Source organism: Oscarella lobularis, chromosome 4, assembly GCF_947507565.1.
Source record: "Oscarella lobularis chromosome 4, ooOscLobu1.1, whole genome shotgun sequence".
In the NCBI taxonomy this organism is placed as follows: Eukaryota; Metazoa; Porifera; class Homoscleromorpha; order Homosclerophorida; family Oscarellidae; genus Oscarella; species Oscarella lobularis.
Window position 1 is genome coordinate 2,867,451 of NC_089178.1, and position 27,632 is coordinate 2,895,082.

The 27,632-nt window shown below is 49.1% G+C and overlaps 8 protein-coding genes, 3 long non-coding RNA genes and 1 pseudogene across 16 annotated transcripts in view; 7 read left to right on the plus strand and 5 right to left on the minus strand.

The window, feature by feature from the left end:
- Positions 1-55: 55 nt before the first annotated feature.
- Positions 56-909, minus strand: LOC136185967 (uncharacterized). The gene is made up of 2 exons (XR_010669626.1): positions 674-909; positions 56-484 (listed from the first exon to the last, which is right to left on the minus strand). It is a non-coding gene; the product is annotated as an uncharacterized lncRNA (long non-coding RNA).
- Positions 910-944: 35 nt separating this feature from the next.
- LOC136185962 (E3 ubiquitin-protein ligase arih1-like) lies at positions 945-3,693 on the plus strand. Its single transcript, XM_065973189.1, has 18 exons — positions 945-1,181; positions 1,237-1,304; positions 1,456-1,534; positions 1,584-1,634; positions 1,690-1,782; positions 1,837-1,892; positions 1,947-2,013; positions 2,073-2,179; positions 2,230-2,272; positions 2,333-2,404; positions 2,524-2,601; positions 2,653-2,705; positions 2,757-2,814; positions 2,868-2,951; positions 3,017-3,079; positions 3,139-3,252; positions 3,310-3,425; positions 3,483-3,693. The coding sequence occupies exons 1-18, from the start codon at positions 975-977 to the stop codon at positions 3,565-3,567; spliced, it is 1,494 nt and encodes a 497-aa protein (XP_065829261.1). The 5' UTR covers positions 945-974; the 3' UTR covers positions 3,568-3,693.
- Positions 3,694-3,728: 35 nt separating this feature from the next.
- On the minus strand, positions 3,729-5,052 carry LOC136185904 (arylsulfatase I pseudogene; annotated as a pseudogene).
- A 145-nt stretch (positions 5,053-5,197) lies between these two features.
- Positions 5,198-7,094, plus strand: LOC136185963 (alcohol dehydrogenase class-3-like). The gene is made up of 11 exons (XM_065973190.1): positions 5,198-5,341; positions 5,397-5,640; positions 5,699-5,786; positions 5,842-5,974; positions 6,030-6,116; positions 6,171-6,300; positions 6,359-6,489; positions 6,544-6,616; positions 6,672-6,734; positions 6,789-6,927; positions 6,991-7,094. The coding sequence occupies exons 1-11, from the start codon at positions 5,213-5,215 to the stop codon at positions 7,016-7,018; spliced, it is 1,245 nt and encodes a 414-aa protein (XP_065829262.1). The 5' UTR covers positions 5,198-5,212; the 3' UTR covers positions 7,019-7,094.
- A 44-nt stretch (positions 7,095-7,138) lies between these two features.
- LOC136185959 (lysine-specific demethylase 5A-like) lies at positions 7,139-13,432 on the plus strand. Its single transcript, XM_065973182.1, has 27 exons — positions 7,139-7,301; positions 7,364-7,441; positions 7,688-7,747; positions 7,816-7,878; positions 7,930-7,998; positions 8,065-8,223; positions 8,284-8,525; positions 8,585-8,657; positions 8,706-8,864; positions 8,914-9,036; positions 9,096-9,158; positions 9,213-9,284; positions 9,338-9,430; positions 9,495-9,583; positions 9,642-9,804; positions 9,856-9,975; positions 10,035-10,229; positions 10,295-10,491; positions 10,544-10,668; positions 10,723-10,888; positions 10,946-11,048; positions 11,104-11,250; positions 11,300-11,517; positions 11,637-11,775; positions 11,834-12,025; positions 12,084-12,953; positions 13,012-13,432. Exons 1-27 carry the CDS (start codon positions 7,158-7,160, stop codon positions 13,330-13,332), a joined length of 4,443 nt encoding a protein of 1,480 aa, XP_065829254.1. The 5' UTR covers positions 7,139-7,157; the 3' UTR covers positions 13,333-13,432.
- On the minus strand, positions 11,566-14,251 carry LOC136185969 (uncharacterized). Its single transcript, XR_010669629.1, has 3 exons — positions 13,840-14,251; positions 13,722-13,789; positions 11,566-13,670 (listed from the first exon to the last, which is right to left on the minus strand). It is a non-coding gene; the product is annotated as an uncharacterized lncRNA (long non-coding RNA).
- LOC136185966 (COMM domain-containing protein 7-like) lies at positions 13,454-14,918 on the plus strand. The gene is made up of 9 exons (XM_065973193.1): positions 13,454-13,564; positions 13,624-13,677; positions 13,727-13,819; positions 13,907-13,973; positions 14,028-14,065; positions 14,120-14,210; positions 14,523-14,572; positions 14,631-14,679; positions 14,731-14,918. The coding sequence occupies exons 1-9, from the start codon at positions 13,484-13,486 to the stop codon at positions 14,805-14,807; spliced, it is 600 nt and encodes a 199-aa protein (XP_065829265.1). The 5' UTR covers positions 13,454-13,483; the 3' UTR covers positions 14,808-14,918.
- A 262-nt stretch (positions 14,919-15,180) lies between these two features.
- LOC136185964 (SH3 domain-containing protein Dlish-like) lies at positions 15,181-16,746 on the minus strand. The gene has a single exon (XM_065973191.1). The coding sequence runs from the start codon at positions 16,679-16,681 to the stop codon at positions 15,380-15,382; it is 1,302 nt and encodes a 433-aa protein (XP_065829263.1). The 5' UTR covers positions 16,682-16,746; the 3' UTR covers positions 15,181-15,379.
- A 537-nt stretch (positions 16,747-17,283) lies between these two features.
- On the minus strand, positions 17,284-21,717 carry LOC136185960 (uncharacterized protein FLJ43738-like). 5 transcript variants are annotated; one of them, XM_065973186.1, is made up of 15 exons: positions 21,581-21,717; positions 21,309-21,528; positions 20,665-21,252; positions 20,342-20,616; positions 20,101-20,283; positions 19,906-20,036; positions 19,682-19,845; positions 19,293-19,629; positions 19,100-19,229; positions 18,875-19,038; positions 18,654-18,803; positions 18,402-18,602; positions 18,256-18,308; positions 17,672-18,130; positions 17,284-17,526 (listed from the first exon to the last, which is right to left on the minus strand). In XM_065973186.1, the coding sequence occupies exons 1-15, from the start codon at positions 21,666-21,668 to the stop codon at positions 17,412-17,414; spliced, it is 3,258 nt and encodes a 1,085-aa protein (XP_065829258.1). In that variant the 5' UTR covers positions 21,669-21,717; the 3' UTR covers positions 17,284-17,411. The 5 variants fall into 5 exon arrangements, with proteins under 5 accessions (XP_065829258.1, XP_065829257.1, XP_065829256.1 ...); XM_065973185.1 differs by having other exon boundaries at positions 19,682-20,036; XM_065973184.1 differs by having other exon boundaries at positions 19,906-20,053; positions 20,101-20,616.
- On the plus strand, positions 17,285-18,652 carry LOC136185968 (uncharacterized). 2 transcript variants are annotated; one of them, XR_010669628.1, is made up of 3 exons: positions 17,285-18,090; positions 18,135-18,322; positions 18,388-18,652. It is a non-coding gene; the product is annotated as an uncharacterized lncRNA (long non-coding RNA). The 2 variants fall into 2 exon arrangements; XR_010669627.1 differs by having other exon boundaries at positions 17,285-18,322.
- LOC136185965 (bifunctional peptidase and arginyl-hydroxylase JMJD5-like) lies at positions 18,887-23,105 on the plus strand. Its single transcript, XM_065973192.1, has 3 exons — positions 18,887-21,219; positions 21,302-22,702; positions 22,758-23,105. Exons 2-3 carry the CDS (start codon positions 21,746-21,748, stop codon positions 23,064-23,066), a joined length of 1,266 nt encoding a protein of 421 aa, XP_065829264.1. The 5' UTR covers positions 18,887-21,219; positions 21,302-21,745; the 3' UTR covers positions 23,067-23,105.
- Positions 23,106-23,183: 78 nt separating this feature from the next.
- The window catches only part of LOC136185905 (E3 ubiquitin-protein ligase HUWE1-like), a 4,834-nt gene continuing 385 nt past the window's right edge, over positions 23,184-27,632 (plus strand). Inside the window, exons 1-24 of the mRNA XM_065973117.1 lie at positions 23,184-23,367; positions 23,457-23,555; positions 23,613-23,789; positions 23,841-23,927; positions 23,983-24,056; positions 24,120-24,261; positions 24,314-24,427; positions 24,480-24,548; positions 24,614-24,713; positions 24,779-24,879; positions 24,939-25,000; positions 25,054-25,142; positions 25,202-25,282; positions 25,348-25,433; positions 25,487-25,588; positions 25,649-25,865; positions 25,922-26,056; positions 26,112-26,192; positions 26,252-26,358; positions 26,409-26,586; positions 26,640-26,731; positions 26,803-27,126; positions 27,192-27,368; positions 27,431-27,625. Coding sequence (XP_065829189.1) covers positions 23,326-23,367; positions 23,457-23,555; positions 23,613-23,789; positions 23,841-23,927; positions 23,983-24,056; positions 24,120-24,261; positions 24,314-24,427; positions 24,480-24,548; positions 24,614-24,713; positions 24,779-24,879; positions 24,939-25,000; positions 25,054-25,142; positions 25,202-25,282; positions 25,348-25,433; positions 25,487-25,588; positions 25,649-25,865; positions 25,922-26,056; positions 26,112-26,192; positions 26,252-26,358; positions 26,409-26,586; positions 26,640-26,731; positions 26,803-27,126; positions 27,192-27,368; positions 27,431-27,625 — 2,931 coding nt within the window. The 5' untranslated portion in view covers positions 23,184-23,325. The remainder of the gene's footprint in view (positions 23,368-23,456; positions 23,556-23,612; positions 23,790-23,840; positions 23,928-23,982; positions 24,057-24,119; positions 24,262-24,313; positions 24,428-24,479; positions 24,549-24,613; positions 24,714-24,778; positions 24,880-24,938; positions 25,001-25,053; positions 25,143-25,201; positions 25,283-25,347; positions 25,434-25,486; positions 25,589-25,648; positions 25,866-25,921; positions 26,057-26,111; positions 26,193-26,251; positions 26,359-26,408; positions 26,587-26,639; positions 26,732-26,802; positions 27,127-27,191; positions 27,369-27,430; positions 27,626-27,632) is intronic.

Below are 27,632 nucleotides of genomic sequence, written 5' to 3' on the forward strand. Positions count from 1 at the left end.
TTCGGTACGAATGCGAACAAACACCAGAAGCATAAGACGTATGCGGATACGAAAGTACCGAAGAACCTCGCCATCAATTTTATTAGTGCATCAAACAGAAAACAAGCAGAACCAGAGAAAAAACGCGCACGTGGAACGAAATGACTTTAAAATATTAGTTCTTTTTGACGGACGTTTAGACGACGAATGTTCGTTCAGGAAAGTGCGGCGACGAGGAATCCGACGAATATGACGACAGCCGTAGGATACAACGATACGGCGCTGCTCGGCGTCTCCGGCGTCGGCGTCATCGTTTTCGGCGGTTGCGTGCTAGGTGTCCCGTTGTTTTGGACCAGAATCGTGGTCGGAGTATCCGTCGCAGTCGTGGCCGGAGTATCCGTCATGTTAGTGGCCATCGTCGTATTGTTCTGCGATTGGGCAAGGACCACGAGGGCGGCGACGATGAGACAGACAGCCGATACGTACTTCATTTCTGTTCTTCTGTCTAACAAAAAAAGAGAAAGCTCGTGGCGGCGGAGCGCTTTTTGATGGGATTCGGACCACGAGGGTTCTGGGTGTGGCCCACTCTAGCGAAGCGGCTGAACGTGCTGCGACAATGCCGTCTTCGCGTGCGGCTTGTGCGGCACACGTGCGTGTGCACAAAGCGAATTTGAAGCGAAAAGAAGTGACTTACTTTGGACGACTACGGGAAGCAACCCTCACTCTGACGAGTCTTCTCAGGAAATGGCGAGAAGTACCACACGGAGCGCTTATTGGTTCCTTTCAACCACACCGACCCGGATGCTGCACGTGCGCTCATTTTTTGACGCCGTTGACTGCTGTTGACATAGTAGAAATCTCATGTCGAAAAAACAGCAGTTTCATGATCTGCAGCGCCGCAGCCCTCTAACGTCTTCATGGTTATATTTAGCTTTGGGTGGCTACACGGTATAAATTACGTCACGCCGACATGCGCAGTGCATTATTCGCCTGCAATGGACTCGGATGATGGCTACGACGACGAGGCGGTCGATCTGTGCACTGACGACGACGAAGACGAGCTCGACTTGGTCGAAAGTACGCCCATGGCGAGCCAGCAATCGCACGAGAAAGCGGACGACTTCGATTTCGACTGTCTGACGCCTGAAACGATCGCGAAAACGATGATCGAAAGCATCGAAGAAGTGAACAACATATTCCAGGCAAGATAGGCACGCCAATAATGCGTTCGGTGGTGCGATTCGACTCGAAAAACAGATTCCGGCGACAGCAGCGCGACAGCTTCTCGTCTTTTTCAACTGGGACAAAGAGCGATTGCTCGAAAGGTACCTCCTATACACAAGTAAAATATCTCAAGAAAATTAGAATATAGGAAGAGGATTTCCTTCTAAGCTATTTTAGTTAGGTAGTCTTGTGGAAACTTTTATAGAGAGGACTGGTGCAGTGGTGCGTTGGCTGAGCCTAGTGTTATTCTAGATATTTCAGCGGGGATCAAGACAAATTATTTGCTCAAGCTCATATAGTGAATCCGCACAAGAAACGACACATTCCCACAGTGAGTCGACGCATCGATTCAATGCGTGTACCAGCAAAAATTTCAATAGTTGCCCTCGACTGCCACCTGTCAGATCTGTTTCGGTGGTGTGGAACCAAAGGTACAAGGTTCAAAATAGACTACACGGATTTTTAAAACAATGAATTCTACTTCAGGATTTTACTGGTGTCGAATGCGGTCATCAATTTTGTCGAGATTGTTGGGAGATGTATCTCACTGTAAAAATATCAGATGAAGGCATGTGTCAGGTAAAAACGATGTAGAATTTTCCTGCTGAAGATCCGTAAAACTTTTTTGTTCAGGATATCTCCTGTCCTGCCCATGAATGTCGTATACTTGTCGATGAAGTGACTGTCTAGTGAGAGTCTCTCTGTTCTTGCAAATGAGCTTATGACAAATGAGATTTTTCTAGTCAACTTCTCAAAGATCCGGTTGTGATAAAGAAATATCAATATTTATTAGCGGGTTGTTATATTGAGGTCGAGCCCGTGCAGCAGTCTTTCATAGAATTAATATCATTAGCTTATTTTTTTTCTAGGCAAATCGTCTGATGAAATTCTGTCCAGGACCTGGTTGTCAGAATGCTGTGCGCGTGACCTATAATGAATCCCGACAGGTCCGTTGCTTATGTAATCATTCCTTTTGGTGAGTGGGGTTTGAGCCTGTTTTGCAGTAAATCAACGACGCTTTTTTAGCTTTGGCTGCTTGGATCTAGCCCACGAGCCTGTCAAATGCCACGTGAGAAACATACATAGGGAATACATGCATCCTAGTAACCTATTCTTGTCGGGTTTAAAGTATTTGAAAAAGTGGAAAAAGAAGTGCGACAATGAAAGCGAGACGTCCAACTGGCTATCAGCCAACACAAAGGTGGAATGCAGGCCATAAATTTATAAGTAGTAGTAGCAGTCAAATCAACGTCTCTTGTCTATAATAGATTCGTTGTAGTCGACGTGATTTATTGTGCGACGCTTTGTTTCTATGTTTAGGAGTGTCCCAAATGTCATGCGGCGATCGAAAAGGGAGGCGGTTGCAATCACATGGTGTGCAGGAATCGTTCTTGCAAAGTAGAGCAGATTAATGAACCACGTCAGCGTCTACGTGTACTTGTCTCATAGTTTGAATTCTGCTGGGTTTGCCAAGGACCATGGCAGCCACATGGATCCAGTTGGTATAGAGCTATTTCTCGGTCTTCAAAAATATTCTCTCAACTTTTCCTCAGGTATAACTGCAATCGCTACGATGAAAAGGACGCAAAGGCGGCCAGAAATTCACAAGCGGTAAGAAGATCTAAGCAGAATGTAAAATTGTTTGCCATAGCGGACTTGTTCAGACGTCGAGGGCCAGTCTCGATCGCTACTTGTTCTACTATAACCGATACGCGAATCACTTGCGAAGTGCTAAGTTAGAGAAAAAGGTAAATTATTTTCAGAGACAAAAGCCTCGCTCACCGTCATCTCTCTCTCTCTCTCTTTCGCTCAGCTAAACGATTCCATAAAGAAAAAGATGGATGAGTTGCAGCGCCGAGGGATGACTTGGATAGAAGTGAGTGATATGATTTCTTTTCAGACGGATTCTGATGGGTTGGGTTGGCTTACTCGTAGGTTCAATTTCTCACAAAAGCCGTCGACGTTCTTTGCATGAGTCGTGAGACGCTCATGTACACGTACGTATTTGCTTTCTATCTAAAGAAAAACAATCAGAGTGTCATATTTGAGGCGAGTCAAATTTTTGCCTTGTTCTTATTTTGAAACACGCGAATGACTACTATTTAGGAAAATCAGAAGGACGTGGAAATGGCGACGGAGACTCTTTCCGGGTACCTCGAACGAGATATGCTGACAGCTGATGTTGTCGCTGAATTGAAGCGAAAAGTTCAAGATCAGCTCAGGTATCATAACAACGCTTAGAGAAGTCGGTTCTCAACGCGCACTGCCTCCTTTTCCAGGTACTGTCAACAGAGACGGAGTGTGCTGCTTGCACACGTCTACGAAGGGTATGACAAAGAACTGTGGGATTATATTGAAGCGTGACAGACGATTAAATAATTATTGGCGAAAGAGCAGACTACAAATGATTCATTTCTACGTTTTTCTGCTTGTAATAGTGTTTACCGCCAACAGAGTACAATTATACGAAGTAGAAAAAAAAAGCAGAAGGCGGTAACCAGAACAGGAATGAATCAATCAAACTATCAATCCACCCACGGCTCCCACATGCCAGACCGCAGATTGGGATTTGCGTTGGGATCCGGATCAGGATAACGACACGGCACAGCAGACCGCCGATACTCGTCCAACTTCTCCAGCATCTGTTTCACCACGTCCGCTTTCTGTTCAACTAAATTGTTTCTCTCCGTCGGATCGTCAGCAATGTTGTAGAGATATATTTTCTTTTCGGGCGGTGATGGATCGGTATCAGGGTCACTCATATTTGCCATGGGATACCATTTGGCCGGAGTCATTCCCGTCATCAATTTCCAGTCGCCGACTCGCAGAGCCGTCGTGTTTTTAATCGGATCAATATTGTGGAGAATCTCCTTTCGCGGCGACACTTTTCCACCGGCAATCGTATCCCAAACGTTGTATCCGTCTAGCGGCAAGTCACTGACGTCGACGCCGGCCAGGTGAGCAAAGGTAGCAAACCAATCGGTCGCGTGCAAAAGCTCTCCGTTGAAATAACCCGTCTTTTTAATTCCGTATCCGTGCACAAACGCCGCTCCGCGCACGCCGCCCTCCCACAGCGTGCCCTTTGTGCCTCGAAGTGGCCAATTATTCATCGCTTCGCCGTTGAAATGACTCGCCGGCGCCCCGTTGTCTGTCGTAAACACAATCAACGTCTGATTCATCATTCCGCGAGCTTTGAGCGTTTCGGTGATATTTTTGACGGCGTCGTCGAGAGCGCCGACCATTCCACCGTACGTACGCCGATTCATATTGGTTATATGACTCTGTTGATCGATGTAGTACTGAGGCGCTTGAAGCAAATCGCCGTACGGCTTAAAGCAGTCTGGTTCGCAGCTCGCCGCTCCGTGAACGGCCTCGAACGGAAGATAGAGAAAGAGCGGCGTTTGCGGATCGTGGGCTTCAATAATGCTGATCGCTTCATCGGCAAAGAGGTTCGTAGAGTAGATGCCGGACGCGTTTCGTATAGGAATATCGGCTTTGGCCGTAGCGCGGTGAAGGTCGAAGCCCGTGTAGTTGCCGCATCCCCAGCACGGGGACGTGTGATTCCAGAATTCCTCGTTGCCCGTGTAGTAGCCAAAAAATGTGTCAAATCCGCGGTGTTGCGGTGTATAGGCGTACTTGTAAAATCCCAAGTGCCACTTACCAACCTTCAAATAGTAGTATTTAATTAATTAATTAAGATAATTTAATTCGTCTCGCCATGTGTGTAGCATATCCGGCTTTCTTCATTACCGACGCAATTACTGTCTCGTTGAGAGGGAGACCGTTGGGAAGTGAGTCGAGTATGACGCTGTGCTGGAGTCCCGTGTGAATTGGGTAACGACCGCTCATGAGGCAATTTCTCGTCGGCGTGCAAATCGGTGAGACGTAGTAGTTGTGCAAAACGACGCCGGACTTTGCAAGCGCGTCCAGCGTCGGCGTGCGAATGTTGGAACCGCTGCCCGTGAATCCGACGTCATTCCAGCCGAGATCGTCGGCAACAATTAGGACAATGTGCGGCTTGGATGCTGCAAACGTGGCCGGCAAAGCGACGAAGGCCAAAAACAAACTCAACATCTTGTCACGTGACACCCCTCGCATGTGTGCATGCTCGAAAAAGATGTCTACTACTGCAGGAAAGGTACACTGTACTGCGAGTGTCCACGTCCTCCTATTTCGTACTAGACTCTTCTTAGGTTATCGAATGTCAAGCAGCCGTTGCATGGGAGGCTAAGGCGCCTCTCGTCATCGAAACGGTTCAAGTGGATCCGCCGAAAGCGGGCGAAGTACGCATTCGGCTTCTAGCGACGGGCGTCTGTCACACGGACGCACACACGCTTGGCGGCAACGATCCGGAGGGCCTCTTTCCTTGCATATTGGGCCACGAAGGCGGCGGGATCGTCGAGAGCGTGGGCCCCGGCGTCACTTCAGTCCAAGCGGGTACACGTCTTGGACAACAAATTTACGCTGATTTACAATGAGCAAATCATTTGAGTAGGGGATCACGTGATACCTCTCTACATTCCTCAGTGCAGAGACTGCAAGTTCTGTTGCAGTCCCAAAACGAATCTGTGCGGTCGCATACGGTAGTAGTACATGTAGCAGCTGTTTCTAGATAGACAATATAAAGTTTGATTGTAGGACGACTCAGGGGCAAGGTGTTATGCCAGACCATACGGTTCGATTTCATTGCAAGGGAAAAGATGTCTATCATTTCATGGGAACGAGTACGTTTTCTGAATATACTGTCGTTGCCGAGATCTCTGTTGCTAAGGCAAGGAGAGCGTGCTGGTTATTTTGGTTACAAGGGCAATATATTCTTTGTCTAGGTTTCTCCTAAAGCTCCTTTGGAAAAAGTCTGCTTGCTTGGATGTGGAATATCAACAGGATATGGAGCTGCTCTCAACACTGCAAAAGTACATATTTGGCAATTATGTATATCAACTATTGCACTTACTCTACTTGCAAAGGTAGAGCCTAACAGCAGTGTTGCTGTCTGGGGTCTTGGTGCCGTTGGATTGGCTGCCATCATGGGAGCAAAGCAAGCTGGAGCTACGAAAATAATTGGCGTGGACATCAATCCAGGCAAATTTGATCTTGGTCAGTGTCTTCTGTCTACCTTGTTTTACTCACTTCTTATTTATTTAATTGCCAACAGCCAAGTCGTTTGGCGCTACGCATTGCGTTAATCCGAATGACTATGAGAAGCCCATACAACAGGTTTTGGCTGAGATGACTGATGGCGGGTTGGACTACACGTTTGAAGCTGTGGGAAACGTCAAAACCATGGTAGACTAATTGAAAGCAAAGCACGAGTGCGAGAGGGATATTTTAATTCTTTAGAGAGCTGCTCTCGAGTCTTGCCACAAAGGATGGGGAGTTGCTACAATAATTGGCGTGGCTGGAGCTGGACAAGGTAAGTTTCATCAGACTTTATGGGCATTGAGCAGCATTTCTTGTATAATGTATAGAAATTTCCACTCGCCCTTTTCAGCTTGTGGTTGGACGTGTGTGGAAAGGAACGGCATTTGGTGGTATGTACTAAGAAAATAATTTTTTTACTGCCCACTCTTTTCTCTGTGTCATAGGATGGAAAAGTCGTGATTCTGTTCCGAAGCTGGTTGATAGCTACATGGATGGCGGTGTCAAAGTGGACGAATTCATCACAGGCGTTATGCCACTTGCAAAAATCAATGAAGCTTTTGATTTGATGCATGCTGGGAAGAGGTAAAAAATGATTAATGAAAAAACGTCTACAAATGGGTACAATAGTTGTTTTTCTTCCTTTAGCATTCGTACTGTTGTCAACTTCAATTGACGCTTTTGGCCTGTTTGCACTGTATGTCACGGGGTTGTGTGAAAATGCCCACGGATTAGAAACGCCCACAACGCTATTTAAGGTTATCCGGGAGCTGAATCACGTGCCGGTGTAAACCAATCAGTCCGCTTGTTGTTTGATGGACGCCGAAGCATTCGTTCCGCCGCCCGAAGCTCCGGTCTTCGAACCGACAGAGGACGAATTCGCCGATCCGCTCACTTTCATAGCGACTATAAGACCGATTGTCGAGCGTACAGGGATCTGCCGAATCCGGCCCCCACCGGTAAGAACGGCGTGACGCGACGCTTTTCTTCACGCGAAAAAGCACGTCTCGTCATGCGGCAGGAATGGCGACCTCCTTTCGCCGTCAACGTGGAAACATTTCAGTTCACGACGCGCATTCAACAGTTGAACGAGCTTGAGGTGAGTGGTGGGAGGAGCTCTCGCTCTCAATACACACTCACGCACAATGGATCTCGCAAATACAAGCGAATTCTACGGCAGTCTCTGCCCTAGCCACCCACGCTCATGATTAGCTCCCCCTTTTCGACGTTTCTCCTTCTCGATTATCGTTCGATCCTTTCATAAGAGAAGCGAAATCTCCGCACGACATCCGCCATGTTTTTTTTTTTCGACGCCATCTCGCTTTCGATTCGTCTCCCTCTCTAGGCGCGATCTCGAGTCAAGTTGAACTTTCTCGACGCAATCGCTCGCTATTGGGAACTCCAGGTAAAAAAAAGACGAGAGATCGACGGGACGACCGTTTATTTGAAATCAAACTCTTTCGCCGACCGTAGGGAGCCAATCTGAAGGTGCCAATTGTAAACGGGCAGAATCTCGATCTACATCGTCTCCACAAAGTCCGTCTAAGACAAAATAAAGAGGGCGTTTTTCATTGTTACCCAAATTAGACCGTTGCCGAAGAAGGCGGCTATGCTTTCGTGACGAAAGAGAAGAGATGGAGTCACATAAGTCGACTGGTAAAAAAAAAAGAAGAGGGAGTCGCAACGTTTTACTAATTTAGGGTTCGAAAACGCGTCCTATAGATGGGTTTCAGTCAGAGCCAATCGTCTTGCGGCTACGTTCTTCGCGGTCACTACGAGAGAGTTCTCTTGCCGTACGATTCGTTCATCGAACGATCGAAAAATTCTCCGACAAAGAATAGCCCCACAAAGAATAGCCCCACGAAGAATAGTCCTACCAAGGTAAAATTAAGGGAATTAACGTCTCGCAACCGTCGTCCACCTTGACGCGTTTCTATATAGGCGAGCGGCGGCGGCTACAAAGTCGTGCCGCCGTCGACTGAGGAGAAGAAAAAAGACAATGATGACGACGTCATCGCTGCAAAGGACGTGACGCCGAAAGTGGACGAGGTGATGAGCGAAGAGGAGACGACGATGACGACGAAGTCTACAACGGGAGCAACTCGAAGTCGGGAAGAATTGAAGAAATTGCAGTTTCTTTCGCCTGGGCCGAAGATAGCAGCTCCATCGCCGGATTCAATTCAGTTGGACAAATCTTAATTGTTTCGTATATGTACATCGAGGAGATTCTGTCTTTTTTTAGAACTGGTTCTGATATGATGGAAACGCGGAGTCGACCGAAGAGACGACGGCAGCCGTCGCTCGATGTAAAAAAAGTTAGCAATACAGCGTGCTTATAGGAAACCTTTTTTTACCTTTCTAAGGTGGAGAGCATCGTTTGTCTTGTGTGCAAGAGAGGCGACTCGGAGACGTGCTTATTGCTGTGCGACGCCTGCAACGGGCCCTATCACATTTTCTGTCTGACGCCGCCGCTTCATTGCGTGCCGCGCGGTGACTGGCTCTGTCCGGACTGCATGGCCAAGGTGAGAGGAGCGAGAAATTTGCGCCTCGCTTTTACGTGTTAACGCGCAGGAATGTCACATCTTACAAGATGAAGCTTTCGGATTTGAGCAGGCGGACAAGCCCTATCATTTGGAGGCGTTCGGACAGATGGCGGACAAATTCAAAGCGAATTACTTTCAAACGTCTCCAAAGGTACGACAAAGAACGTCGTCACACTTCATATTTAAATTTTACCGTTATTATGCACTCAGATGGTTCCCGTCGAAAAGGTTGAGAAGGAATTCTGGAGGCTCGTGTCTTCACTGGACGACGAGGTTAGAAGAGATACAGAAGAAACGTACGCGTAGAATGTAGAGCTCGTTATAAAGGTTGTTGTTGAGTATGGCGCGGATTTGCACACAACTGAACACGGAAGCGGTTTTCCCTTGAAGGACGATCAAGTTCGTATAGATATAGGCAATCCGTGTCTTCTGGCAATGTCTCCTTTTTCTAGTTCTATTCAAAATCGCCTTGGAACCTGAATAACTTGCCGAATTTGCCCAATTCCGTCCTTAGCCACGTTCACGCCAACATATCCGGAATGAAAGTGAGCAGTGGTCATCCGTCATCTCCCTCCGAAAAACGTTCTTTTCTCTTCTCTCCCACTAAAGGTGCCTTGGCTATACGTGGGAATGTGCTTCTCGAGTTTCTGCTGGCACATCGAAGATCATTGGAGCTATTCGATCAACTATTTGCACTGGTAGACAATTCAAGCAAAAAAAATAACTCGCCTAAAAAAAGTGGCCTTTTCTTCAAAGGGGAGAACCCAAGACTTGGTATGGAGTTCCCGGTGCCTATGCGGAGGAGTTTGAGCGCGTGATGAAACAGACGGCGCCGGAGCTCTTTGAATGTCAACCGGATCTTCTTCATCAGCTCGTCACTCTTCTCTCGCCGTCTGTTCTTATGGATCATAATATACCGGTAAGAGAAACGTTTACGAGTCGTCTAACTCTCTCTAAAGAAATTTTATAGATCGTGAGAACGGATCAGCATGCCGGCGAATTCGTCGTCACTTTTCCGCGGGCTTATCACGCCGGATTCAATCAGGGTTTCAATTTTGCCGAAGCCGTCAATTTTGCGCCAGCTGACTGGGCAAGAAACGAAATTAGATGCGTTGTTTTGTAGCTATCTTTGTTTGTTTCTTCTTCTAGCTGCCCTTCGGTCGAAAGTGCATCGATCACTACCAGCTCTATCATCGCAGTCCCGTCTTCTCTCATCACGAGCTGCTCTGTCGTATGGCGGCCTGCGCGGAGAATCTAGATCCGGAAATTGCCGTCGAGTCATGTAGGGAAATATCTCATATTATTGAAGAGGAGATTGAGCGCCGAACCTACGTCATTGAGGAAGTGAGAAATTTAAAAACAGAGGTCTCTTTTTTTCTTTTACACTTTATCCTTGTTTTTGTGCAAAGTTGAAGGTGGGGAGTATGGAAATGGAGCCGTTCGAATTGTTGCCAGACGACGAACGACAGTGCTGCGTGTGCAAGACGACGTGCTATCTCTCCGCCGTCTCTCACGTGGACGAATGCGGCAAGTGCGTGTGCATGAAGCACGTCGACGATCTCGTCGAAATGTGCAAAGAAAAGTCGTTGGGAAAATGTTGCTTGAGGTGCGTTTTTTGACGAAGGGGGTTCTACGAAAGGGAAGAATGACGTGTTTAGATATCGGTACAAATTGGGCGACCTGCGGATGCTTCAGCGTAATCTGAGTGATCGTGCGGTGGCGTACAACGAGTGGAGATCTCAGGTGAAGAACTTGCTCGACGCCCCGCTCGACTGCAGACCAAGTAGGAAGCGAAAACGCTATCGAACGGGATTTTCGTTCAAAGATCTTTCTGTAGAAATTAGCGACTTTCAACGACTCATTGCCGTTGCCAAGGAACAAAAGCTGCGCTGCTCGGAATTAATTGTCGAAATGAAGGAGGCAATCAGCGAGGCGGAACGATGTGCGGCGGCCATAACGAAAGTGTTGCGAAAGAAAAAGCGGCCGTTGTCGGGGCGACACCAGTGCGTAGTCTTCCACACATACACATCCGCTTTAGGATCAATTCTGTTCTTCTTTAGGCGACGGAAGCCTGAGCGTTTGGTCACGGTTGGCGAGTTGGTTGAATTTGTTGATCAGTTGGATAACTTGGCTTGCAGCATTAGCGAAGGCCAACTTATCAAGGTGCTGTTTTTATCTATACTCCCTCTCCTCTTCAGCGATTTTTTTATTGTGTCAGGATCTACTAAACAATTTGGATGCGTACAAGAAGCGGGTCGCCAAGGTCTTATGTCTCCCTAATCCGGACATAGAGTCACTCCAAACGCTGTTGAGCGAAGCGGAAGAATTTGCTATTGACCTGCCAGAAACGTCGTTACTTCAAATGGTATACAAAGGCAGGAAATTGAATTCAGTATTGGTAATCCAATCTCTAGGAGCTCAAAGTGTCGCGATGGCTTGCCGACGTGAATGATCTGCTGAAATCGTCTGTTGGGGGGTCTATTTCTTTAGAAGCGATACAAAATCTTCTTGATACCGCGCCTCGAACGACAGCGGGTCATCCGGGCGTGAGCAAAGCGCTTTCCAAGTTGCGAAATCTCTACGAAAATGGCCAAAAGTGGGAGGCAAAAGCTCTCCACGCTCTCCAGATAAAGTGAGTGAGGGGGGGAGGAGGAGGAGGGGATATCAGATTTATCAGATCTCGTTTGTATGTTCGTTTTATTGTACTGAAAATTGTACTTAAATTGCGAATTTTTCGAATTTTTCGCGTAGGCCAAGTGCAAAAGCCCTGTTCCTCGAGAATCTTCTTCACGAGGCTTCTCTTTTGCCCGTTGTTCTGCCGTCGACAGCGAGCATTGAGAAGGCGCTCGAACGGGCGATGCAGTGGAAAAAAGAGGCAAATGAACTTCTGGTACACGAATCACTAAAATAATGATGACACGTCACCGTGGTCTTTCTTTTTGTGGCAGAGACGAGACGCGTATCCGTGGATTAGCGATTTGGAAGCATTGGCGTTCAAAGCTCGTTTGATTCCCGTTCACTTGGAAAGTCTTTCCAACATCGAGTCGCGCGTCACGATCGCTCGATCGTGGCGAGATCGGGTGAGCCGTTCCTTTTTGAAGAAACCGAGTAGTCACGCAACGACGACGAATCTCCTCGACGTAAGACGAATTTTCGACGACGCAGAATTTCCTTATAAATAAACGTCGCAATCGAAAGGTTCTCTTGCCGAGAAAACACGTCGGCCCGTCGGATATGTCGACGCCGACGAAGCAGCGAAAACGCAGTCAATCGACGCAGGAGCCGCGCCCGACGGGAAATCGCTCGGTCGCCGACGAACGGGCGATGATCAAGGAGCGCGAGACGGAAGAAATGGAGGCGGTGCGTCGCGTGCGAAACGTCAACGTGGAACGACAACGAAAAGTCGAGGAGCGTCTCGGCGAAGATCCGCACGCCATCTATTGCGTTTGCCGGCGCGGCGTCTCCGGATTCATGGTCCAGTGCGAGCTGTGCTGCGACTGGTTTCACGGCCGATGCGTCGGCCTTCCGCCCAAGTCGGCGGCGGCGGCGGCGGGCGGCGGAGTTGGCGCGAAAGACTTGAAATTTCTCTGTCCTGTCTGCTGTAGAACGAAGCGGCCGCGAATCGAAATCGTCAGGAGTATCGTCGAAGGCGGAAAAAAGGTTCAGGCGCATATGTTGGAGGTGTTGGCCTTGGAGCGGCTCGTCGAGAGAACAATGGACTGGCAGATAAGAGCGAGACACGCTCTTCGAACTGTCATGTTGAAAGAACGCAACGAAAAGACGTCATCCGTTTCGCCGCCGCCGCCGCCGTCGTCATCGATGTCTCCCCACGTCGACGTCGAAGCTCTGAGTCCTGAACAGGTGACAGCCGCCACCGAAGGAACGGCGGCGGTGACGAAATTGAAAATCGAACTGTCTGACGACGAGAGAGCGACGCTCGAGGAGTTGGCTATTGAAGGCGACATGCTTGAAGTGACCGTCGACGAAACGCAGCAAATTTGGTCGTTGCTGCAGTCGGGGAAAGGTGACGGCGACGACGTCGTCGACGTGCCTTCAACGCTGACAGAAGTAATCCCAGCACCGCTCTTCACGAATAACTCATATTTATTTTTATTTTTTATTGTAGTACGTACCTTGTCTTGCGACGGAACGACGGCGACGAAAGCGTAGTCGACGGCGCTATGATGTCGATGCCGACGAGGTGAAGGTGGCAAGGCGACGACGAGTTCGCGTGTCGCCGTTTGGAAATGAGTCAGACAAAGAGGAACCGTGCGTTGCCGATCATTGCTTGATGCCAAGTGGCGAGGAGCTCCAGTGGGTGCAGTGCGACGACTGCAAGTCGTGGTATCATTTTGCTTGCGTTGGACTCACATCGGAATCTGCTCAGTCGCTCGAATCCTATTGCTGTCGAAAGTGCAAGAACGCTGACCTTCCTATCAGTTGCTAAGAAATAATGGTTCATTTTGTGTGACTTTTTGTGTCCGTAGCGCTTTTCTTTGCTGTTCTCCTAAATCGCCCAAAATTTATAACGGAGTTCTATCATATTATTTTGCGCTAGTCCGGGCGACTTTGCTCACGTGATCTCGTTCTTCCTCAAAATGGCGTTTCATTTTACGTCCGAAACGCCCGACGATCAGCTCTACACGGACTTCGGCAATCTCGCCAAGTTTCCAGACGACGTAGGCATCGAATCGATTTCCTTTCGCGCCGCGACGCGTTGCAACGACGCATCTTTCAGGCCTTTTCCCAACTCGTCACCATCGTCATTTCATTTCTGGTCGAACCCTACCAAGTAGAACAGCATAGTCACTCGTGCAATCTTGCACGCCTTCTTACTGCAGAGCTCTCGACTCCTAACCCGACTCGGCGAATTCGCCGCGGAACAGGGCATCAATCCGGGCGGCCTAAAGAACGTCGTTCGTTCTTTCTTAGCAATATCCTATAATAGACTAACTGTGTTTTTATTACACAAACGCCTATTCTTTCTGGTTTGGAAGTTTCCTTGATTCAAAGGTGACCACTTCCTGAAGGTGGCTCTAAGAAAGAATCTGTCCCCACCGCATTTAGAAGAAGATCTGCAGCAGCTGGGTAAATGATGATTTCTATTCAGTAAACATTGGGTCCTATTGCCCTGGGGGATAGGTTTGTCTACGGAGAAATCCGCCCTCGTGGCCGCTCAGGCATGCCGGATTTTGTTTTTTTTATTCGATGATGTCAGATGATCGGCGTTTTAGTGGAAACTTAACTTGATTGCGCTGTCGAGAACGGCGCTCGGGCAGACTCTAACCGTCAATCGTCTCGTGGACATGGATTGGCGATTTGGAGGTAAGCGAAGAGAGAGGAAGCGCGGTATAGGAAGAGGGAAACGATCGGTTAGGATAGGTAATTACTTTAATAAAAGATGACTCAAACACTGCGGTTGCCCGTTTTCTCCCCCGTGGGAGAGATGCGGTTGATGTTGAAGGAATCCTCTCGCTAAGTGCGTCACTGCACGTGCGTTGATCTTTCCCACGCTACCCCAACAGTTCGCTTCCGAGGACACTTTGCGTTATGCGCGCTATGTTTATTTGTTGACGTTGACAGGCACGAGGTTACTGTCTTTATGCATGCATTCTAATTTCTTCTCGCGTTCGTTAGTGACGGCGGCCAGTAGTGACGTCAAAAAGGTCGGGAATTCGTTTCTGCAGGTGAGGGCGACACCTGATAGAAACCCTATTCAAAATAAACATTAGAATTCATTTCCAGGTCAAGTTTAGTCTCGACAAGGGAGGCAAGACGGAAGACGTGTACATGGGTGAGTTTCTATTTTATTGCAAGGTACCAAATGCTCGACGTTTCGCTTTAGAACTGAGTCTTCACCAGTTCTATCAGTTTCTTCACGAGATGGAGAAAGCGAAAGCTAGTTTAGAGTACATGAGTTGATGAGTTGAAATATGCATGGATGCTCGTCGCTCAATTCGATTTTCCACGTAAGTGCTTTTAATATGGTGTGTCTACTGAATATGCGCACGAGAAACGTGCGCGCTAAAATCCCTCCCCTCTGTGTGCGTGTCACGCTCGCGTCACCCCGCGTGCGAAGAAGAACTTGAATTCGATTTCGGTTCGTAAATATGAAAGGTCGACACTTGCGTCATTTGTCAGGCGGCCGAACTGAAACCTCTCTACTATCGTAATTCGATTGCTGCGCACGCTCATCGGGCAATCAAATCAAGGCTTCGGCCATGGGCAGACTGAGACCGTCTCGCCCCACTTCTCATGTTTACGTTCGCAACTGTCGCAGTACACACGCACAGAATGAGATTCGATGGTCAATTAGACACTGATAGACGCCGCGCTGACACTCGCACAACGTACATGAATAAAATATCTCCCAGAATGTCCAAATAGCCAAATAAATGAGCTCGCCTATAACCCCTAACGTACCCCCTATACACTCGCCCGCACGTAAAAAAAAGAGATCGAAACCAACCTGCTACGGTCTCTCTCGTAATTTATTATAGTCCAACTGGTGGACGCACGAAATTAGCCGGAATAAAGCCGGATCGATTAGCCTGGGGCGAGTATACCCACAGCCACGGCTCGCGCGTGTCTCGCGTGGCAGCGTCAACGAAGACCGAATCGCCGCGGCACACGGTCAATTGACTGACCGACTGCGCGTGAAAATCGTAGAGAACGACGAGACGCGATTGGCCGCCGTTCGCATCGTGCGGAACGCGTCGATTCGATGTTGTTTCTTGCAGCGCCGGCGGCTTTGCCGTTTGGTTGATAGGAACGAGAAAATTGCGCGGCACGAAGCCCTCGCCCTGGTCGCTTTTCGCAACCCACGCCCAGTCAGGATCGTCGTCGTTGAGCAGCGTGACGATATCGGCGCGCTTTACGGGCACTTCGTCATCGCGGCATTCGGTAAAGTCGTAGAGCACCAAAAAGGTGCCAATCGCTTTTTTGACAAATCGCGACTCGCCGCCGCTCGTCGTTGACGTCGTACTGTCGGTCGGGGTCGAAGTCGAACCACCGAAGCCAACGTGCACTTCCGTGTAGGTCGTATGTTGTTCTTGGGCCCCCCGTGGGAACGCGGCGCCGTTGACCCTTTGACGTCCGTCTTTCCGATCGTTCACTTTGTTCGTAGCCGTCGCCGAAGCGCGAGACGCTGACGGAAGACGAACACTGTCGTCGTCGTCGTCGTCGTCGTCGTCCGTAAGCGGCGGCGATCCAGCGTCGCCCATCCTATCGTGAAGAAGTCGCGCCGGATCGAGTCGTTCGATGCTGTCTTCGGGCGTCGTCGAAGGCGTCGGTTTTCGTCCGGGCGACGGTCGGGCATTTAGCGCGTAACTGGCCGTTTTCGTGTCGGAAGGCGATCGAGCGGTCGCTGGCGGTTTGGACGCGTCTCCCCCCACGCTCGCGCCGCCGCCGTTTTCGTGCACGGCGCCGGCAGACGACGTTGCCGACGAACGTGACGGAAGGCTACTCGATCGGGGCGCTTGTTCGGCGCAGAACGAATAAGGCACGTAGCCCTCGTCGCCGTCCAAGTTGGCCACGTAAGCCCAATCGTTTTCGCGATATAACATCTGGACGATGTCGCCTTCGTTGACGACTAATTCGTCGGCCATGGTCGCTTCGAACGTTTGGAGTATGACGTTGTAACAGCCCGGCGGAAAGTGCTGCGTATTGCCCGACACTTCGTACGGTTCGTCGACGAAAGCCGGGTCCTGATAGGCGCGCTGTTGTTGCTGCTGTTGCTGTTGTTGTTTTCTTCGTCGTCGGCCGAAGCGCGTCGGACAAAAGAATGAGAACGACATGATTTCCACTCCTTCACCCTTCCTCACAGCCTATTGGGTACGAAATGGGGGATTGAGTGCGCGAGCGTTGAACTAACATCGGCGCTAAACTGAATCATCCTGGGAATGCGCCGGCCCCTCGCTCCCACCCAGCGTTAATTCGTTACGTGGGCGCGTCCTCGTTGATTGGCTTGCGGTGCGACTTATGACCTCGCCCACGCAGCAAGGCCTCCACTAAAGCGATTTTCGGTAGGAACACCCGGTCTTCTTCCGCAACCTGACGCAATTTTAATTGCTAGTGAAACTCGCGTCCTCGCGCCTTACTCTTTCCTTTCGTCGCGCGCGCGCACGTACACTAAGTACCGTTATTTTCGCAGACGAGGCCCAAACATTAGCCTAATCGTTTTATCTGCCTTCCCGGAGGCGGTGCGATGAGTAACGCTTCTCTACTCAGTAGTCACTACGAGTGCTATTTTTATTCGTCAGCGCGGGGACCGATTTACGTTAGGAAGAGACGGTCAAATTCAATCAAGGGTCTCCAGCGAATTAGCACGTAGCCACGTCCGGGCCGGAATTTGACAGGGCCATATTGCAACGGCAAGGCGCGGTCTCGAGATCGCGACTCGATGGGGGAAATTGTAATTGCTTCTAATCGATCGCAGCGACGTCAAAACGAGCGTAATTGCGCGACGATAGTGGAGCAAGATCGCGTGCAGTACGTCAACACATCGACTCCAATAAATATCTCACACTAACAGGGCGGTTCGACGCTTCGTCGTCGTTGGAAGAGATGCGTCTGTCGTTCTTCGTCGCTGAGAGGTTCGACGGGTCGCTTGTGGACGGGATCGAAAGATCGGTGCCACAATCTGCACAGAAAACGAGAAATAATGCATTGGACGCGGATATCCAATCAGGGTAAGAATTCGTTTGGGAGAGGGGCCCCCTTCCTAGTCATAGGACCAGATGTCCGGAAGAGGGTGCCGTCCTAAATAGGTATCCCAACGTACACACCTGAAGCCGTCCAAATGCTCGGAATTGCCTCCCCGACGATTTCGACCCGCAATTGGTATCAGATTCTTTTCTACTGTCCAACTGCTTCCTTCGAATGGACCCGGGTGATAGCCCTGTCTATTCATTGTCTCCCTCTCGTCGTCAATCTCAGTAATCACTGATAACGGTGGCACGTTCGGAACCCCGTTTCTGCCTCGCAGTGGCAATTTGCTTGGAGGATCTTTTAGGATGTCCTTCAAGCGATCGAGCTGATTACTTGATTTTCGACCAGATGACGTCAACTCGGTGGCTGCGAGCAGACGATGCGTTTTGAAGTCCGTCGCTGGCGGTTGACTCGAATTATCATCCTCGTCGCCAGAACTGCTGTGTACACCGACGGGCATTGGCTGGCCGAAGAAGGGCATCGGCTTCGTCAACAGGTCCATGTCTTCCCGTCTCTGAGGCCAACTAAATCTCATTCTAGACAAACGAAGATCGGTCGCCGATAATCAAATTCAAGGGGGCCCCCACTTCTCATGCATGGAATAATGATAATAGGGCTTAATAGTACCGTCGAGGTCCTCTTTCGAAGAAGCTCAGCTGACCTTTCCACAGTTGGCTTGAGCTTGTTCATATGCAAAAGATTCTCTTCCCATGGCTAAAAGAAATAAAGTATGGCATTGGTGTCAATTTTGGAATTCCTGTCCTCTCTCCTTTCTATCTCTATACATTTTTAGGGTGTGTCTACTACCTGTTGAAGTTCTTCTTTTCTGGCTTCGTCTGGCAGTCCTGGATGTTGGTTCGATTCCAACGAAGTTTTTGGTCCTGGATAGATGAATTCCCTTTTAGCAGTCATTCCCCATTGGTGAAGTTCTTCTTTCCACGTGGGATAGGCCGGTTCCATAGTCATTGTATTGAAGTCTTGACAGTAGGTGAACTGGCTTCCCGGCTCCTTTTGATGTCTACCATATTTGAATTATACGACGAGTATTGTCTAGTTTACCTGGCCAAGAAGACGCCGTAGTCTATTCTTTGCCAGCTCAGTTGAGTTCAATGCTTGGCTACTGTAATTGTAGGCTACGAGCCGAGAATCGTCGCTTTTGGAACGAACGTGCGGTGGTCGTCGTCTCGTATTTTCCGTCCTCGTGTGAAGCTTCACGGCAGGGGGGGGGGGGGGAAGGGGGGGGTTAGGTATGAAAAGCAATACCGTCGTCTACAAATTACTATATTTTGTTTCAGGTAGTTTGGATTTTCTTTGGTTTTTCTTTCGGCCAACGCCTGCTCGTATGCGAAGTTTCTATTGCTGATGGGCGTCCAAAGTCGCGATGTTTTCACGGCCTTGCGATTTTCGGTAGCACGAACGACGTTTTTACTTTCACCGGTCCTCGCTGAAAGAAAAACGCAAGTGAATTAAGACCGCACCCCGGAACCCCAAAAGGAGAGGAAAACCTTCATCCGTTTCTTCCATCACTTTCTCCAGACTCGTAACGCCGAATTCGCGACCGAGCGCCAGTATCATCTCAGCTGAAGGAAACAATTCGTTTCTCGATACGTCAATCAACTGGGCTGCCTTGGACATCTACAGTACAGAAGACATGGGGGTTATACATTCCAGACCGCATTAATAAGAGGCAAAGGCAACCTTGTCCAAGTTGATAAGTGCCTGCAGACAAAGCTGAGGAATAACATCCTTCACGTACACTATTGGCTGGGCGAGAATGTCGGCGACGGGTTTATGCAGCTGCACGACGCACAAATCGACGTCGAGGTCTGCGTAGAGACGCTTGGAGAAGACCAAGCTGGAGTTGTGGAGAACTCGATAGAATTTATCGTCGTCCTCCGGCTGGGGATGGGGAATCGAATTCCAGATCTTACGAATGCCACTTCGGTGCAGGCCTTCGAGTACGATGATGTGCGCGGTTGGATCGACGACTTGGAAGCCCGTGACGACGTCCAAGTTTGGATCACTTTTCTGGGCACTGAGGCGCGGCACAACGTTGGCTTTACGTCAATGCAAATCATTGCGCTCACCTCGATAATTTGTACGTCGATAGAGCGACCTGGGCGACGTTTTGTGGCAGATTATCGAGACCGAGCGCCGCGGCGTTGATGACGCTAACGCTTTCCAACAGAAGCCGCTTTGTTTTTGCGCTTACTGCGGTTGGAAAAGCAAATACGAGCCGGGAAAAGGGGCACTGCACAACGGGGAGAGATTTATTTATTCTCGGATCTAGACAAATGGACCAAATGTTTACTTTGACTGGTGCTGTGCCAGACGCCACTGCTGTTCCTTGCTTGGACGCGACGAGCGGATAACTTAATTCGATTTTGAGTTTGAGCTCGCTGCCAGCATCGAGATAATTTCCAGCGAGCGTTGGTTGAGATTCTGCGGATGTAGCAGCGCTGATCGTATCTTATGCAAAATTCAACATTAATTGGCATTGACGCACCTGGGCCGATCTGCCTGAGGCGTTCGTCGTTCGAGTTCGGTCGAGGGCAATTCAAGATGGGAGACGATAAATTGAGAAGGCACTCCCCTCTCAATAATCCGGACAGATCGAACTTGGCTACACCATAAGGATCCCACGGTTTCGAGGGCCCCTTGAAGGGATCGTGAGTCAATCTTATTCCTCCTATACAAAGCGGCGGTACATACACAATAGGGACTGTGTCTTCTGCTGTTTGTCTTACCTTCACTATGGGTCAGGGTACCTATGTCCTCGTCAGATTCCAGATCACCGAATATGACGGGCTGTGCTTTGATTCCTTCAAATATTCGATCCCTGTCGTGGATTTCGACGACAAAGGGCGGACCGCAGAGCCACTCGACGAGCAGAGCAAGATCAATCGATCCGACGAGTACAACGCCGACGTCTTCCCAAAGCAATTCCCGGTTTTGAGGGCACCCAATCGTTTTGTAAACAGGCTGATCATAGAACCGATATTGAGCGTATGCGGGAAGGCACCTAGCAGAAAGATACCATAAGCTGACAGCGCTGGTTATTGGACCCCACCTGCGCTGCAATTCGTCCCAGTTGATGGGGAAGTCGGGCATACCGGTTGCACCTCGTATACATATTGCCATTGGATTGAGCGCCTTTCTTTGCTTTTCGTCCATCAAAGTGCCGCCGATGCTGATTAGAATTCGGGCGTCTTGTAGGGGGCCGACGGGACGCTCTAGTCGCGCCTCGACGTCGACGGCATTTTTCACAAACAGCTTCGCAAGGGGAATAGCGAGAAGAGTCGTCGTCTCCTTTTCCGTTTCCAATTTCAATCTCTTTCCCTTTTTCTTCTTTTCCTTCGCCGGCGATTCGATCGAACCGACGCTATCCGGCGTGGACGATTTTATGAGTCGTTCTTTAGGCGGTAGGGGCGACGGCGACGGCGGTTGGACGCTCTTTCGCACTTCCGGTTGCGGCGGAATCGGAGCAATAGCGGACGGCGTTCGACTGGGGAGTAGGGGCTGTTGGGGCGATCGAAGTGCCTTGGGACGATCGAATCTCGCGCGAGCCGACACTTTGTCTTTGGAGTTCCATATTTGAAGATCGACTCGATGAGAAAATAAGGCCGTAAGGAGATCCATAGTGATTTCGATCCTACGTCTACAGAAAAGCGATTTCTTATGTCATCTTCGATTGTTTTCTCTTATAGGACTCACTTTTGCGACCAGGAGAAATAGACGAGATCGCCTTCGCGCCACGATCGCATCACTTTCGAGTCGGAGTCGGTGTAAACTTTCGCCGCGCTGCCGAACGTCACCACGTCGGCTTTCGTCGCTTCGACGTCCGTCGGCAAAAGGCGATATTCTGTGTGAAAAAAGTGCTGCGCCTTGGCGGGATTCACGGAGCGTTTCTTGACTTCCTTCGGGCCATCGGTCGCTAGGAAAGGCTCTCTATATTCAGCTAGAGACGCGCAAAATGATTGCATTACGATAGAGAACGGCCTTTTCGATTGTCACAACGATGTCGACTTTGTGGCTGCTTTCCTTCGTCTTCAATTCGCTGTTCGTTCTTTTCATCGTTCGTACACTGTATCCAAAGCAACGTGACGTCGCCTCTCCGCTACGCCTCCCCGGATTTTTAGCGTGCGTTTGTCATGTCCTCACTTTGGTACTCACTTTGGTTACTTTTCGTCTTCTTTCTCCGTACGCGTGCGTGGGAAGCTCTTCCCGTGCCGTTTCCACCTGAAATTGACATGCCGGACAGCGACGGTCGCGTGGGTCACCTCAAACCGTTTGGACAGCAGCGCGCACCCGAAAATCCCGTCCAAGAATACACGACGGTCATGCGACCACCCGAATTCTGGGAGCGGCACGTCAGGGATCGAATCCCGGCCGTCTTTCGCGGAGCGGTGGCCAACTCGCCCGCCCATCGCCTATGGACAGACGAATATCTCGAAAAAAACTACGGCGATCAATACGACGTTCTCTACGAACTTCGAGACGAAGATCGTTCGAAAAGAGCACGGCGAATGAACATGCGACGATTTCTCGCCGAATACCGGCAACACGATCGTCCTATTTACGCCGTGACGATATTGCCGGAAGCAATGCGGAAAGAACTTCCGGCGCTCCCGTGTCTCCTTTGCGGCACATTTCGTCGAAGTCTTCAGGAGGCGAATTTTTGGCTCGGCTACGGCGGAACGCGATCCGTCATCCACTTTGACGCCGATCACAATATACACTGTCTCGTAGCGGGACGAAAAGATTTCATGATGATTCATCCTCGATTTGCGGACAAGTTGCATTTGGCGCCGCGAGAGCCGAACCAAGGATCAGGATATTCGACTATTAATCCTGACGTTGTTAATTTGGATAAATATCCGTCTGTCAGCGACGTGGAATGGGAGTGGGCGACGTTGGCTCCAGGCGACTGTATATTTATTCCGGCTCGCTATCTCCACCAGGTGCGATCGTACGGACGATCGATATCGTCGACGGTGCTCTTCTTTCCTTATGACGAGTTCAATGAGACGGGATGCGAGAACGAGACGTTCGGATACACAGATCTTAGTCAAGTGGAACTCGTTTGGACTTACAAGGGGGGAGATGCGGTAGGTTACAAGTCAAAGTCTAATTGTTGACTTGAGATGAAATTGCTGTTTTTAGGTCATTGATTTAGGTTATTTAAACCCCGAGCTAATACGCATCAATTTGCTGAGTTTGTTGAATGAGGATGGTGTTGTCACGTGGACACATTTTTTTCATATGTATGCGCAATCTCAAGATGGTCAATTTGAAGTAGTCAAAGCACAGTTTGATCGTCTTGATATCCACAATCGGGGTCATCTTCTCAAAGAGGACATTGAAAATTTGCCACTTGAAATTCTAAAGACTGTTGCTCGGGAAATGGATTCAAAGCCCTACGATGAAGACGAAGACGAAAACGAAGACAAAGACGAACACGATGAGTTGTGAAGTTAGATATTAGACCATGATTAGATCACCCAAGGCGTGCTAGGCCGCTAGGATTGTCATTGTACGTCACGAGTTGATATCGATGCGTTGGCAGTTTTGCGAATGTGCGCTCGCGTGTTCGTCACTAAATCGGGCAAATAAACGCACTCTCGCACAGTCCGACATTTCGTCAAACGACTCGCTTTTCTCTCTACGCCGAACGAGACGAAAAAACCGCGTTCCTATCCACTAACGTGCTCGTCCTTTCTTCTCCAGCGCGATGAAGATCGAAAAGAAACCGCAGAAGAACATAACGGAATTGGTAAGAGCGCTACAGAAGCGAAAAACGACTCTCGAAAGCGAGTGGGGCCCCTTTTTTCATTCGCGTTCCCCACCCGTCTATTTGCGCAGCCGCCTGGTTGCCAAGACTTCGTCGACGTGTTGAAAAACTGTACCGACGACGAACTAGTCGACGAGCTGCGATCCGTCGTCACGTGGAACTACGGAAAGGTGAAGATCGCGCAGGAGAGAAAGGAAAAAAAATTCCACGTTTTTCTTTTTTGCCAGTGCGAACTCTATCACTGGATCGATGTTCTGAATCGTTTCGACGACATTCTCGAACGCGCGTGTCGTGTCGGCGACGCGCCGTCGTCCGACGACGACGGCGGCGGCGGCGGCGGCGACGACGACAACGACGACGAAACGAAATGCGTGAATCTTTGCACGAATTTGGACGACGAAAAAGTAGTCGAAAAAAATTGACCGCCATTTTGGATTTTCATTTTTTTCTCTCAGACGAAACTGATTGTGCTTCAAGTGCTCAAGTTCTCCGCTTTGCTTGTCGAACATTCGTACGCGCGACACCTGTACAGCTCCATGGAGGTAAACCACGCCTTCGAATGAGAATGAGAATTTTTTTTTGATATTTGCTTCTTAGAGTATTGTTGCTTTGCTGGGCTCTTCTGACATGGAAATTGTCATCGCCGTTTTGAATCTTCTCTACGTGTTCAGGTTTCCTTATCTACGGGGGAAAAAAAAGCAATACTTCCTATTTCATTTTTTTTTTTCATACAGTAAACGGTCCAACTTTCTATCAAGACTTTCCACTGATCAGAGACAGTCCCTTCAACTCAGGTTGAATTACTTGGCAGAGCCGTGGGGCGGCAAGGAGAACGGATTCGGATTAGCAGAATGCTGTCAGAATCAAGACCTGAAGGTCGCAAGCTTGTAACTTGGTATCACATATAAAACGTTGTTCGTTTTCACAGCACTTTCCCACGTCGGCGACGACGCTTCACATGGAATTCTACATGAATCCTAACGGGAAAGAGAAATCAGCCGCTAGTTCGCTGTGTGCGATTCATTTGGATCAGCTCCATCAGGTTTTGAGAACAGAATTTGCGCCTGTGTGACTTTGTCATTGGAAATATATAGTACGAGGAAAACGTTGCCGGATTGATGCGTCACCTTGTCAAACTCTATAACATTCCTCAGGGAAAGCAGGTAGATGGGGCAAAAGAGCATTTCCCGTTTTTGAAAGAAACAAATTTCGCACTTTTTTTTTAAAGATGGGACTTTTAACGCGTATTCGTTTGGCAAAATACTTTCCCAACTTCACGTTGCGTTGCCAGTGCGTGCAAGCCCGTCTCCAAGCCATTTCCATTCTCGGTGATAGATATAGCAAAAAAAATGGGGGGTTTAATTTAATTGACGACGTTGAATATTTGCTTCAGTGTATTCCAATGCTGGCCAGGACGTCGTCAATCCCCTCCTCTATCCCGGATTCATTGAAGAACTAGTCGAAGTCCTTCAACTGGATGATCAGCGACTCGTGGTTGGTGGAACGCAATGGTTACGTGACGCTTTTGCACGTGGACAATTTTTTAAATATAGGAAATTCAAGCGGCTGCACTCCGGACTTTGACGTCGGTCATTCATCTCGATAGAAATCCAAAGTTTGTTTGGGAGAGCGAGCGCAAGTGTTTCTTACCTAGCTCTTACTGTGTAGACTCACCACAATTATTGATGCTACTGGATCGGCCAATTATCACGGTTTTCTTCCGCGATTAGTCCGACGCTGCGTTACAGCGATGACGGGTAGGTTTCACATCTACGAGTAAGAAACTACGTTACTAATTCAACTAATACAAATCTAGATTCTCAGCACGAGGCTTATCCGCAGCTCTTTTCCACGGCTCTGTTTTCGTTCCTCTATCATCTGGCAAGCTCAGAAGCAGGTAGATAATATAGCTTTCTTCTATGAACGCAGTGGTGGGTTGACACCAAGATTTTTTTTTCTTAGGTGGAGATGCTCTACTTGCTTGTGGCGTGGTGGAAACGTTGCTTCAGGTGATTGCGTGGAGACAGACGGAGCAGAGTCATATAACAGTGAGTCGATTGCTCGCGGTATTCTAAGAAGGATATCTCGATCTGTCTCGTAGTTTGTGACTCGCGCTGTGAGAATTATCGATTTGATAACGAATTTCGAAATGGGCGCTCTTCAGACGCAGAATGGATTGTCTAGTTTGATCAAACGACTTGATGTGAGAAAGGGAGGGGTGACTGGGGCTCGCACGGTGTTTTCTATTTTTGAATTGCGCCAGTTTGAAGTGAACCAATGCCGTCTGGTTTGTCCTTTTGAGTTGCCGTCTCAAGCTCGCGGGATCGGCGAGGAAGACTCGGGGAGAAATAAAGAGAAGGAAACAGCTATGGATCTTGTAGAGGAAGCAGAGGAGCAATCGAGCGAGGCACGTGGAAATGACGAGACGGGTGCAAGTCAGATGGAAATTGATGTAGACAGGCCAGGACCTTCAACTGGTGGTGGGCGACGATCGTTCTTTACCATCATAATTCTTTGACATTTTCTTCTTATATAGCTGTGCCCGTTATAAACAAGGAGAAGAAGGATTGCGTTCAATGTCAACCCCAGAGAGCCGCACTCATTAAATCGATACTGAACTTTCTCAAGAAAGCGATTCCGGACACGGCTTTTGCCGACAGCATTAGATCGAGTGAGACAGAAAATATATGAGCACGTTTTTCTCTCATCGCGACGCGAATCTCTAGTTATGGACAGCTCGCTTCCCACTTCGCTCAAACACATCATCAGCAATTCTGAATACTACGGACCTCCACTTTATCACTTGGGTACGATGTATCCATCCTCAGTTCGCGCGCAGGTTTTTTTTACTTTCCTTCTGTTATAGCAACTGATGTCGTGACCGTGTACGTGTTTCACGAGCCTTCTCTTCTGTCGCCGCTACAGGACACCGGTTTGACGGGTGTAATGCTCAACTCTCTCATCCTCAAGGACGTGAGTGAGAGAGAGCGCGAGAACCAATGAATCCTAAGCGTTTTTCGCAGATTCCAGCGACGAAAGACGTTCTCGGATCTCTTCCCAACATGCTCAGCGCCTTGTGTCTCAATCAGCGAGGATTGGACGCGTTCGTCAACTGTCATCCATTCAAACGCCTGTTCAAGGTCATGCTTTCGCCCGAGTATTTGCCGGCAATGAAGCGGCGACGAAATGCGGACGATTTCGGTGAGGCGAAAAGTCGTTTCTGTGCTAAAAAAGTAAGACCGTTTCCTTTTTAGACGATACCGCCACGAATTTAGGCAGTGCTATGGATGAATTGATGCGGCATCAGCCCACATTGAAGTCCGACGCAATGGCCGGTGTTGTTCAGGTAGAGAGAATAGATCTGAGAATTTAATCCCATATCTGGATCTATACTCTTCTCTTTCTTTCTTTCTTTAGCTCCTTGAGCAGTTGTGTGAAATGGGAGTTGATCCGAGTTACAGTGGTGCTCCTACGGGAGGAGATAAACGAAAAGCTCCGGCAGCCACTGGTGTCGCTGGTCCGACTGAACAGCAGGCTGTAAGCGGCGACGAAGCCCGTGTCGTTGCCGCTTCAGCTGTGGAGGAGTCCGTCGAAGCTCCAAGTGACGACGACGACGAGGGACGAAGAGACGCCGAGGACAGTCAGAGAGCGTCTCCGCAACCGAGTCAAGTCGCCGAAGCGGCGGAAAACGACGCGAAAAAAGTGGCGACGGCACCCTTATTGGACTACGCTCACAACGTGGTACGTAGAGACGGCGGTGGCATCGGTTATCAAACGGGGTCTAGCGTTCATTTTTTCTTGTCTAGGTGCGATTTGTTTTTGCCATTTTGAATAACAACGCAACCGACGATCACTACAGGGAATTCGTCGCCAAGGGTGGATTAGAGCCGTTGCTGAAGATTCCCTCCTTACCCAACATGCCAACGAACTTTCCCGTCTCGCCCGCCTGCCAATCCGTTTCAATGACATGCAGAGGCTTAGTGGTATAGTTATTCAGACTTGTCGGGTTTGGATAGTGACAATGATTGACTCTTTTGTCCCGTAGTCTGTTGCTGGTCAACGAGATGTACTGACGCAATGCATCAGCCGTCTGAAAGACGTTCTCGTTCGGCTGAACGATTCGTGGTCAGGTCATTCTTCCTTCGGCTCCGTTCTCTTGCACGAATTGGCGTCCGCGCCGGCTCCGCTCGAAGCAATCGAATTGGCCTATCGGACGCCAATCTTGCACTCAATGACCGTAGCACACT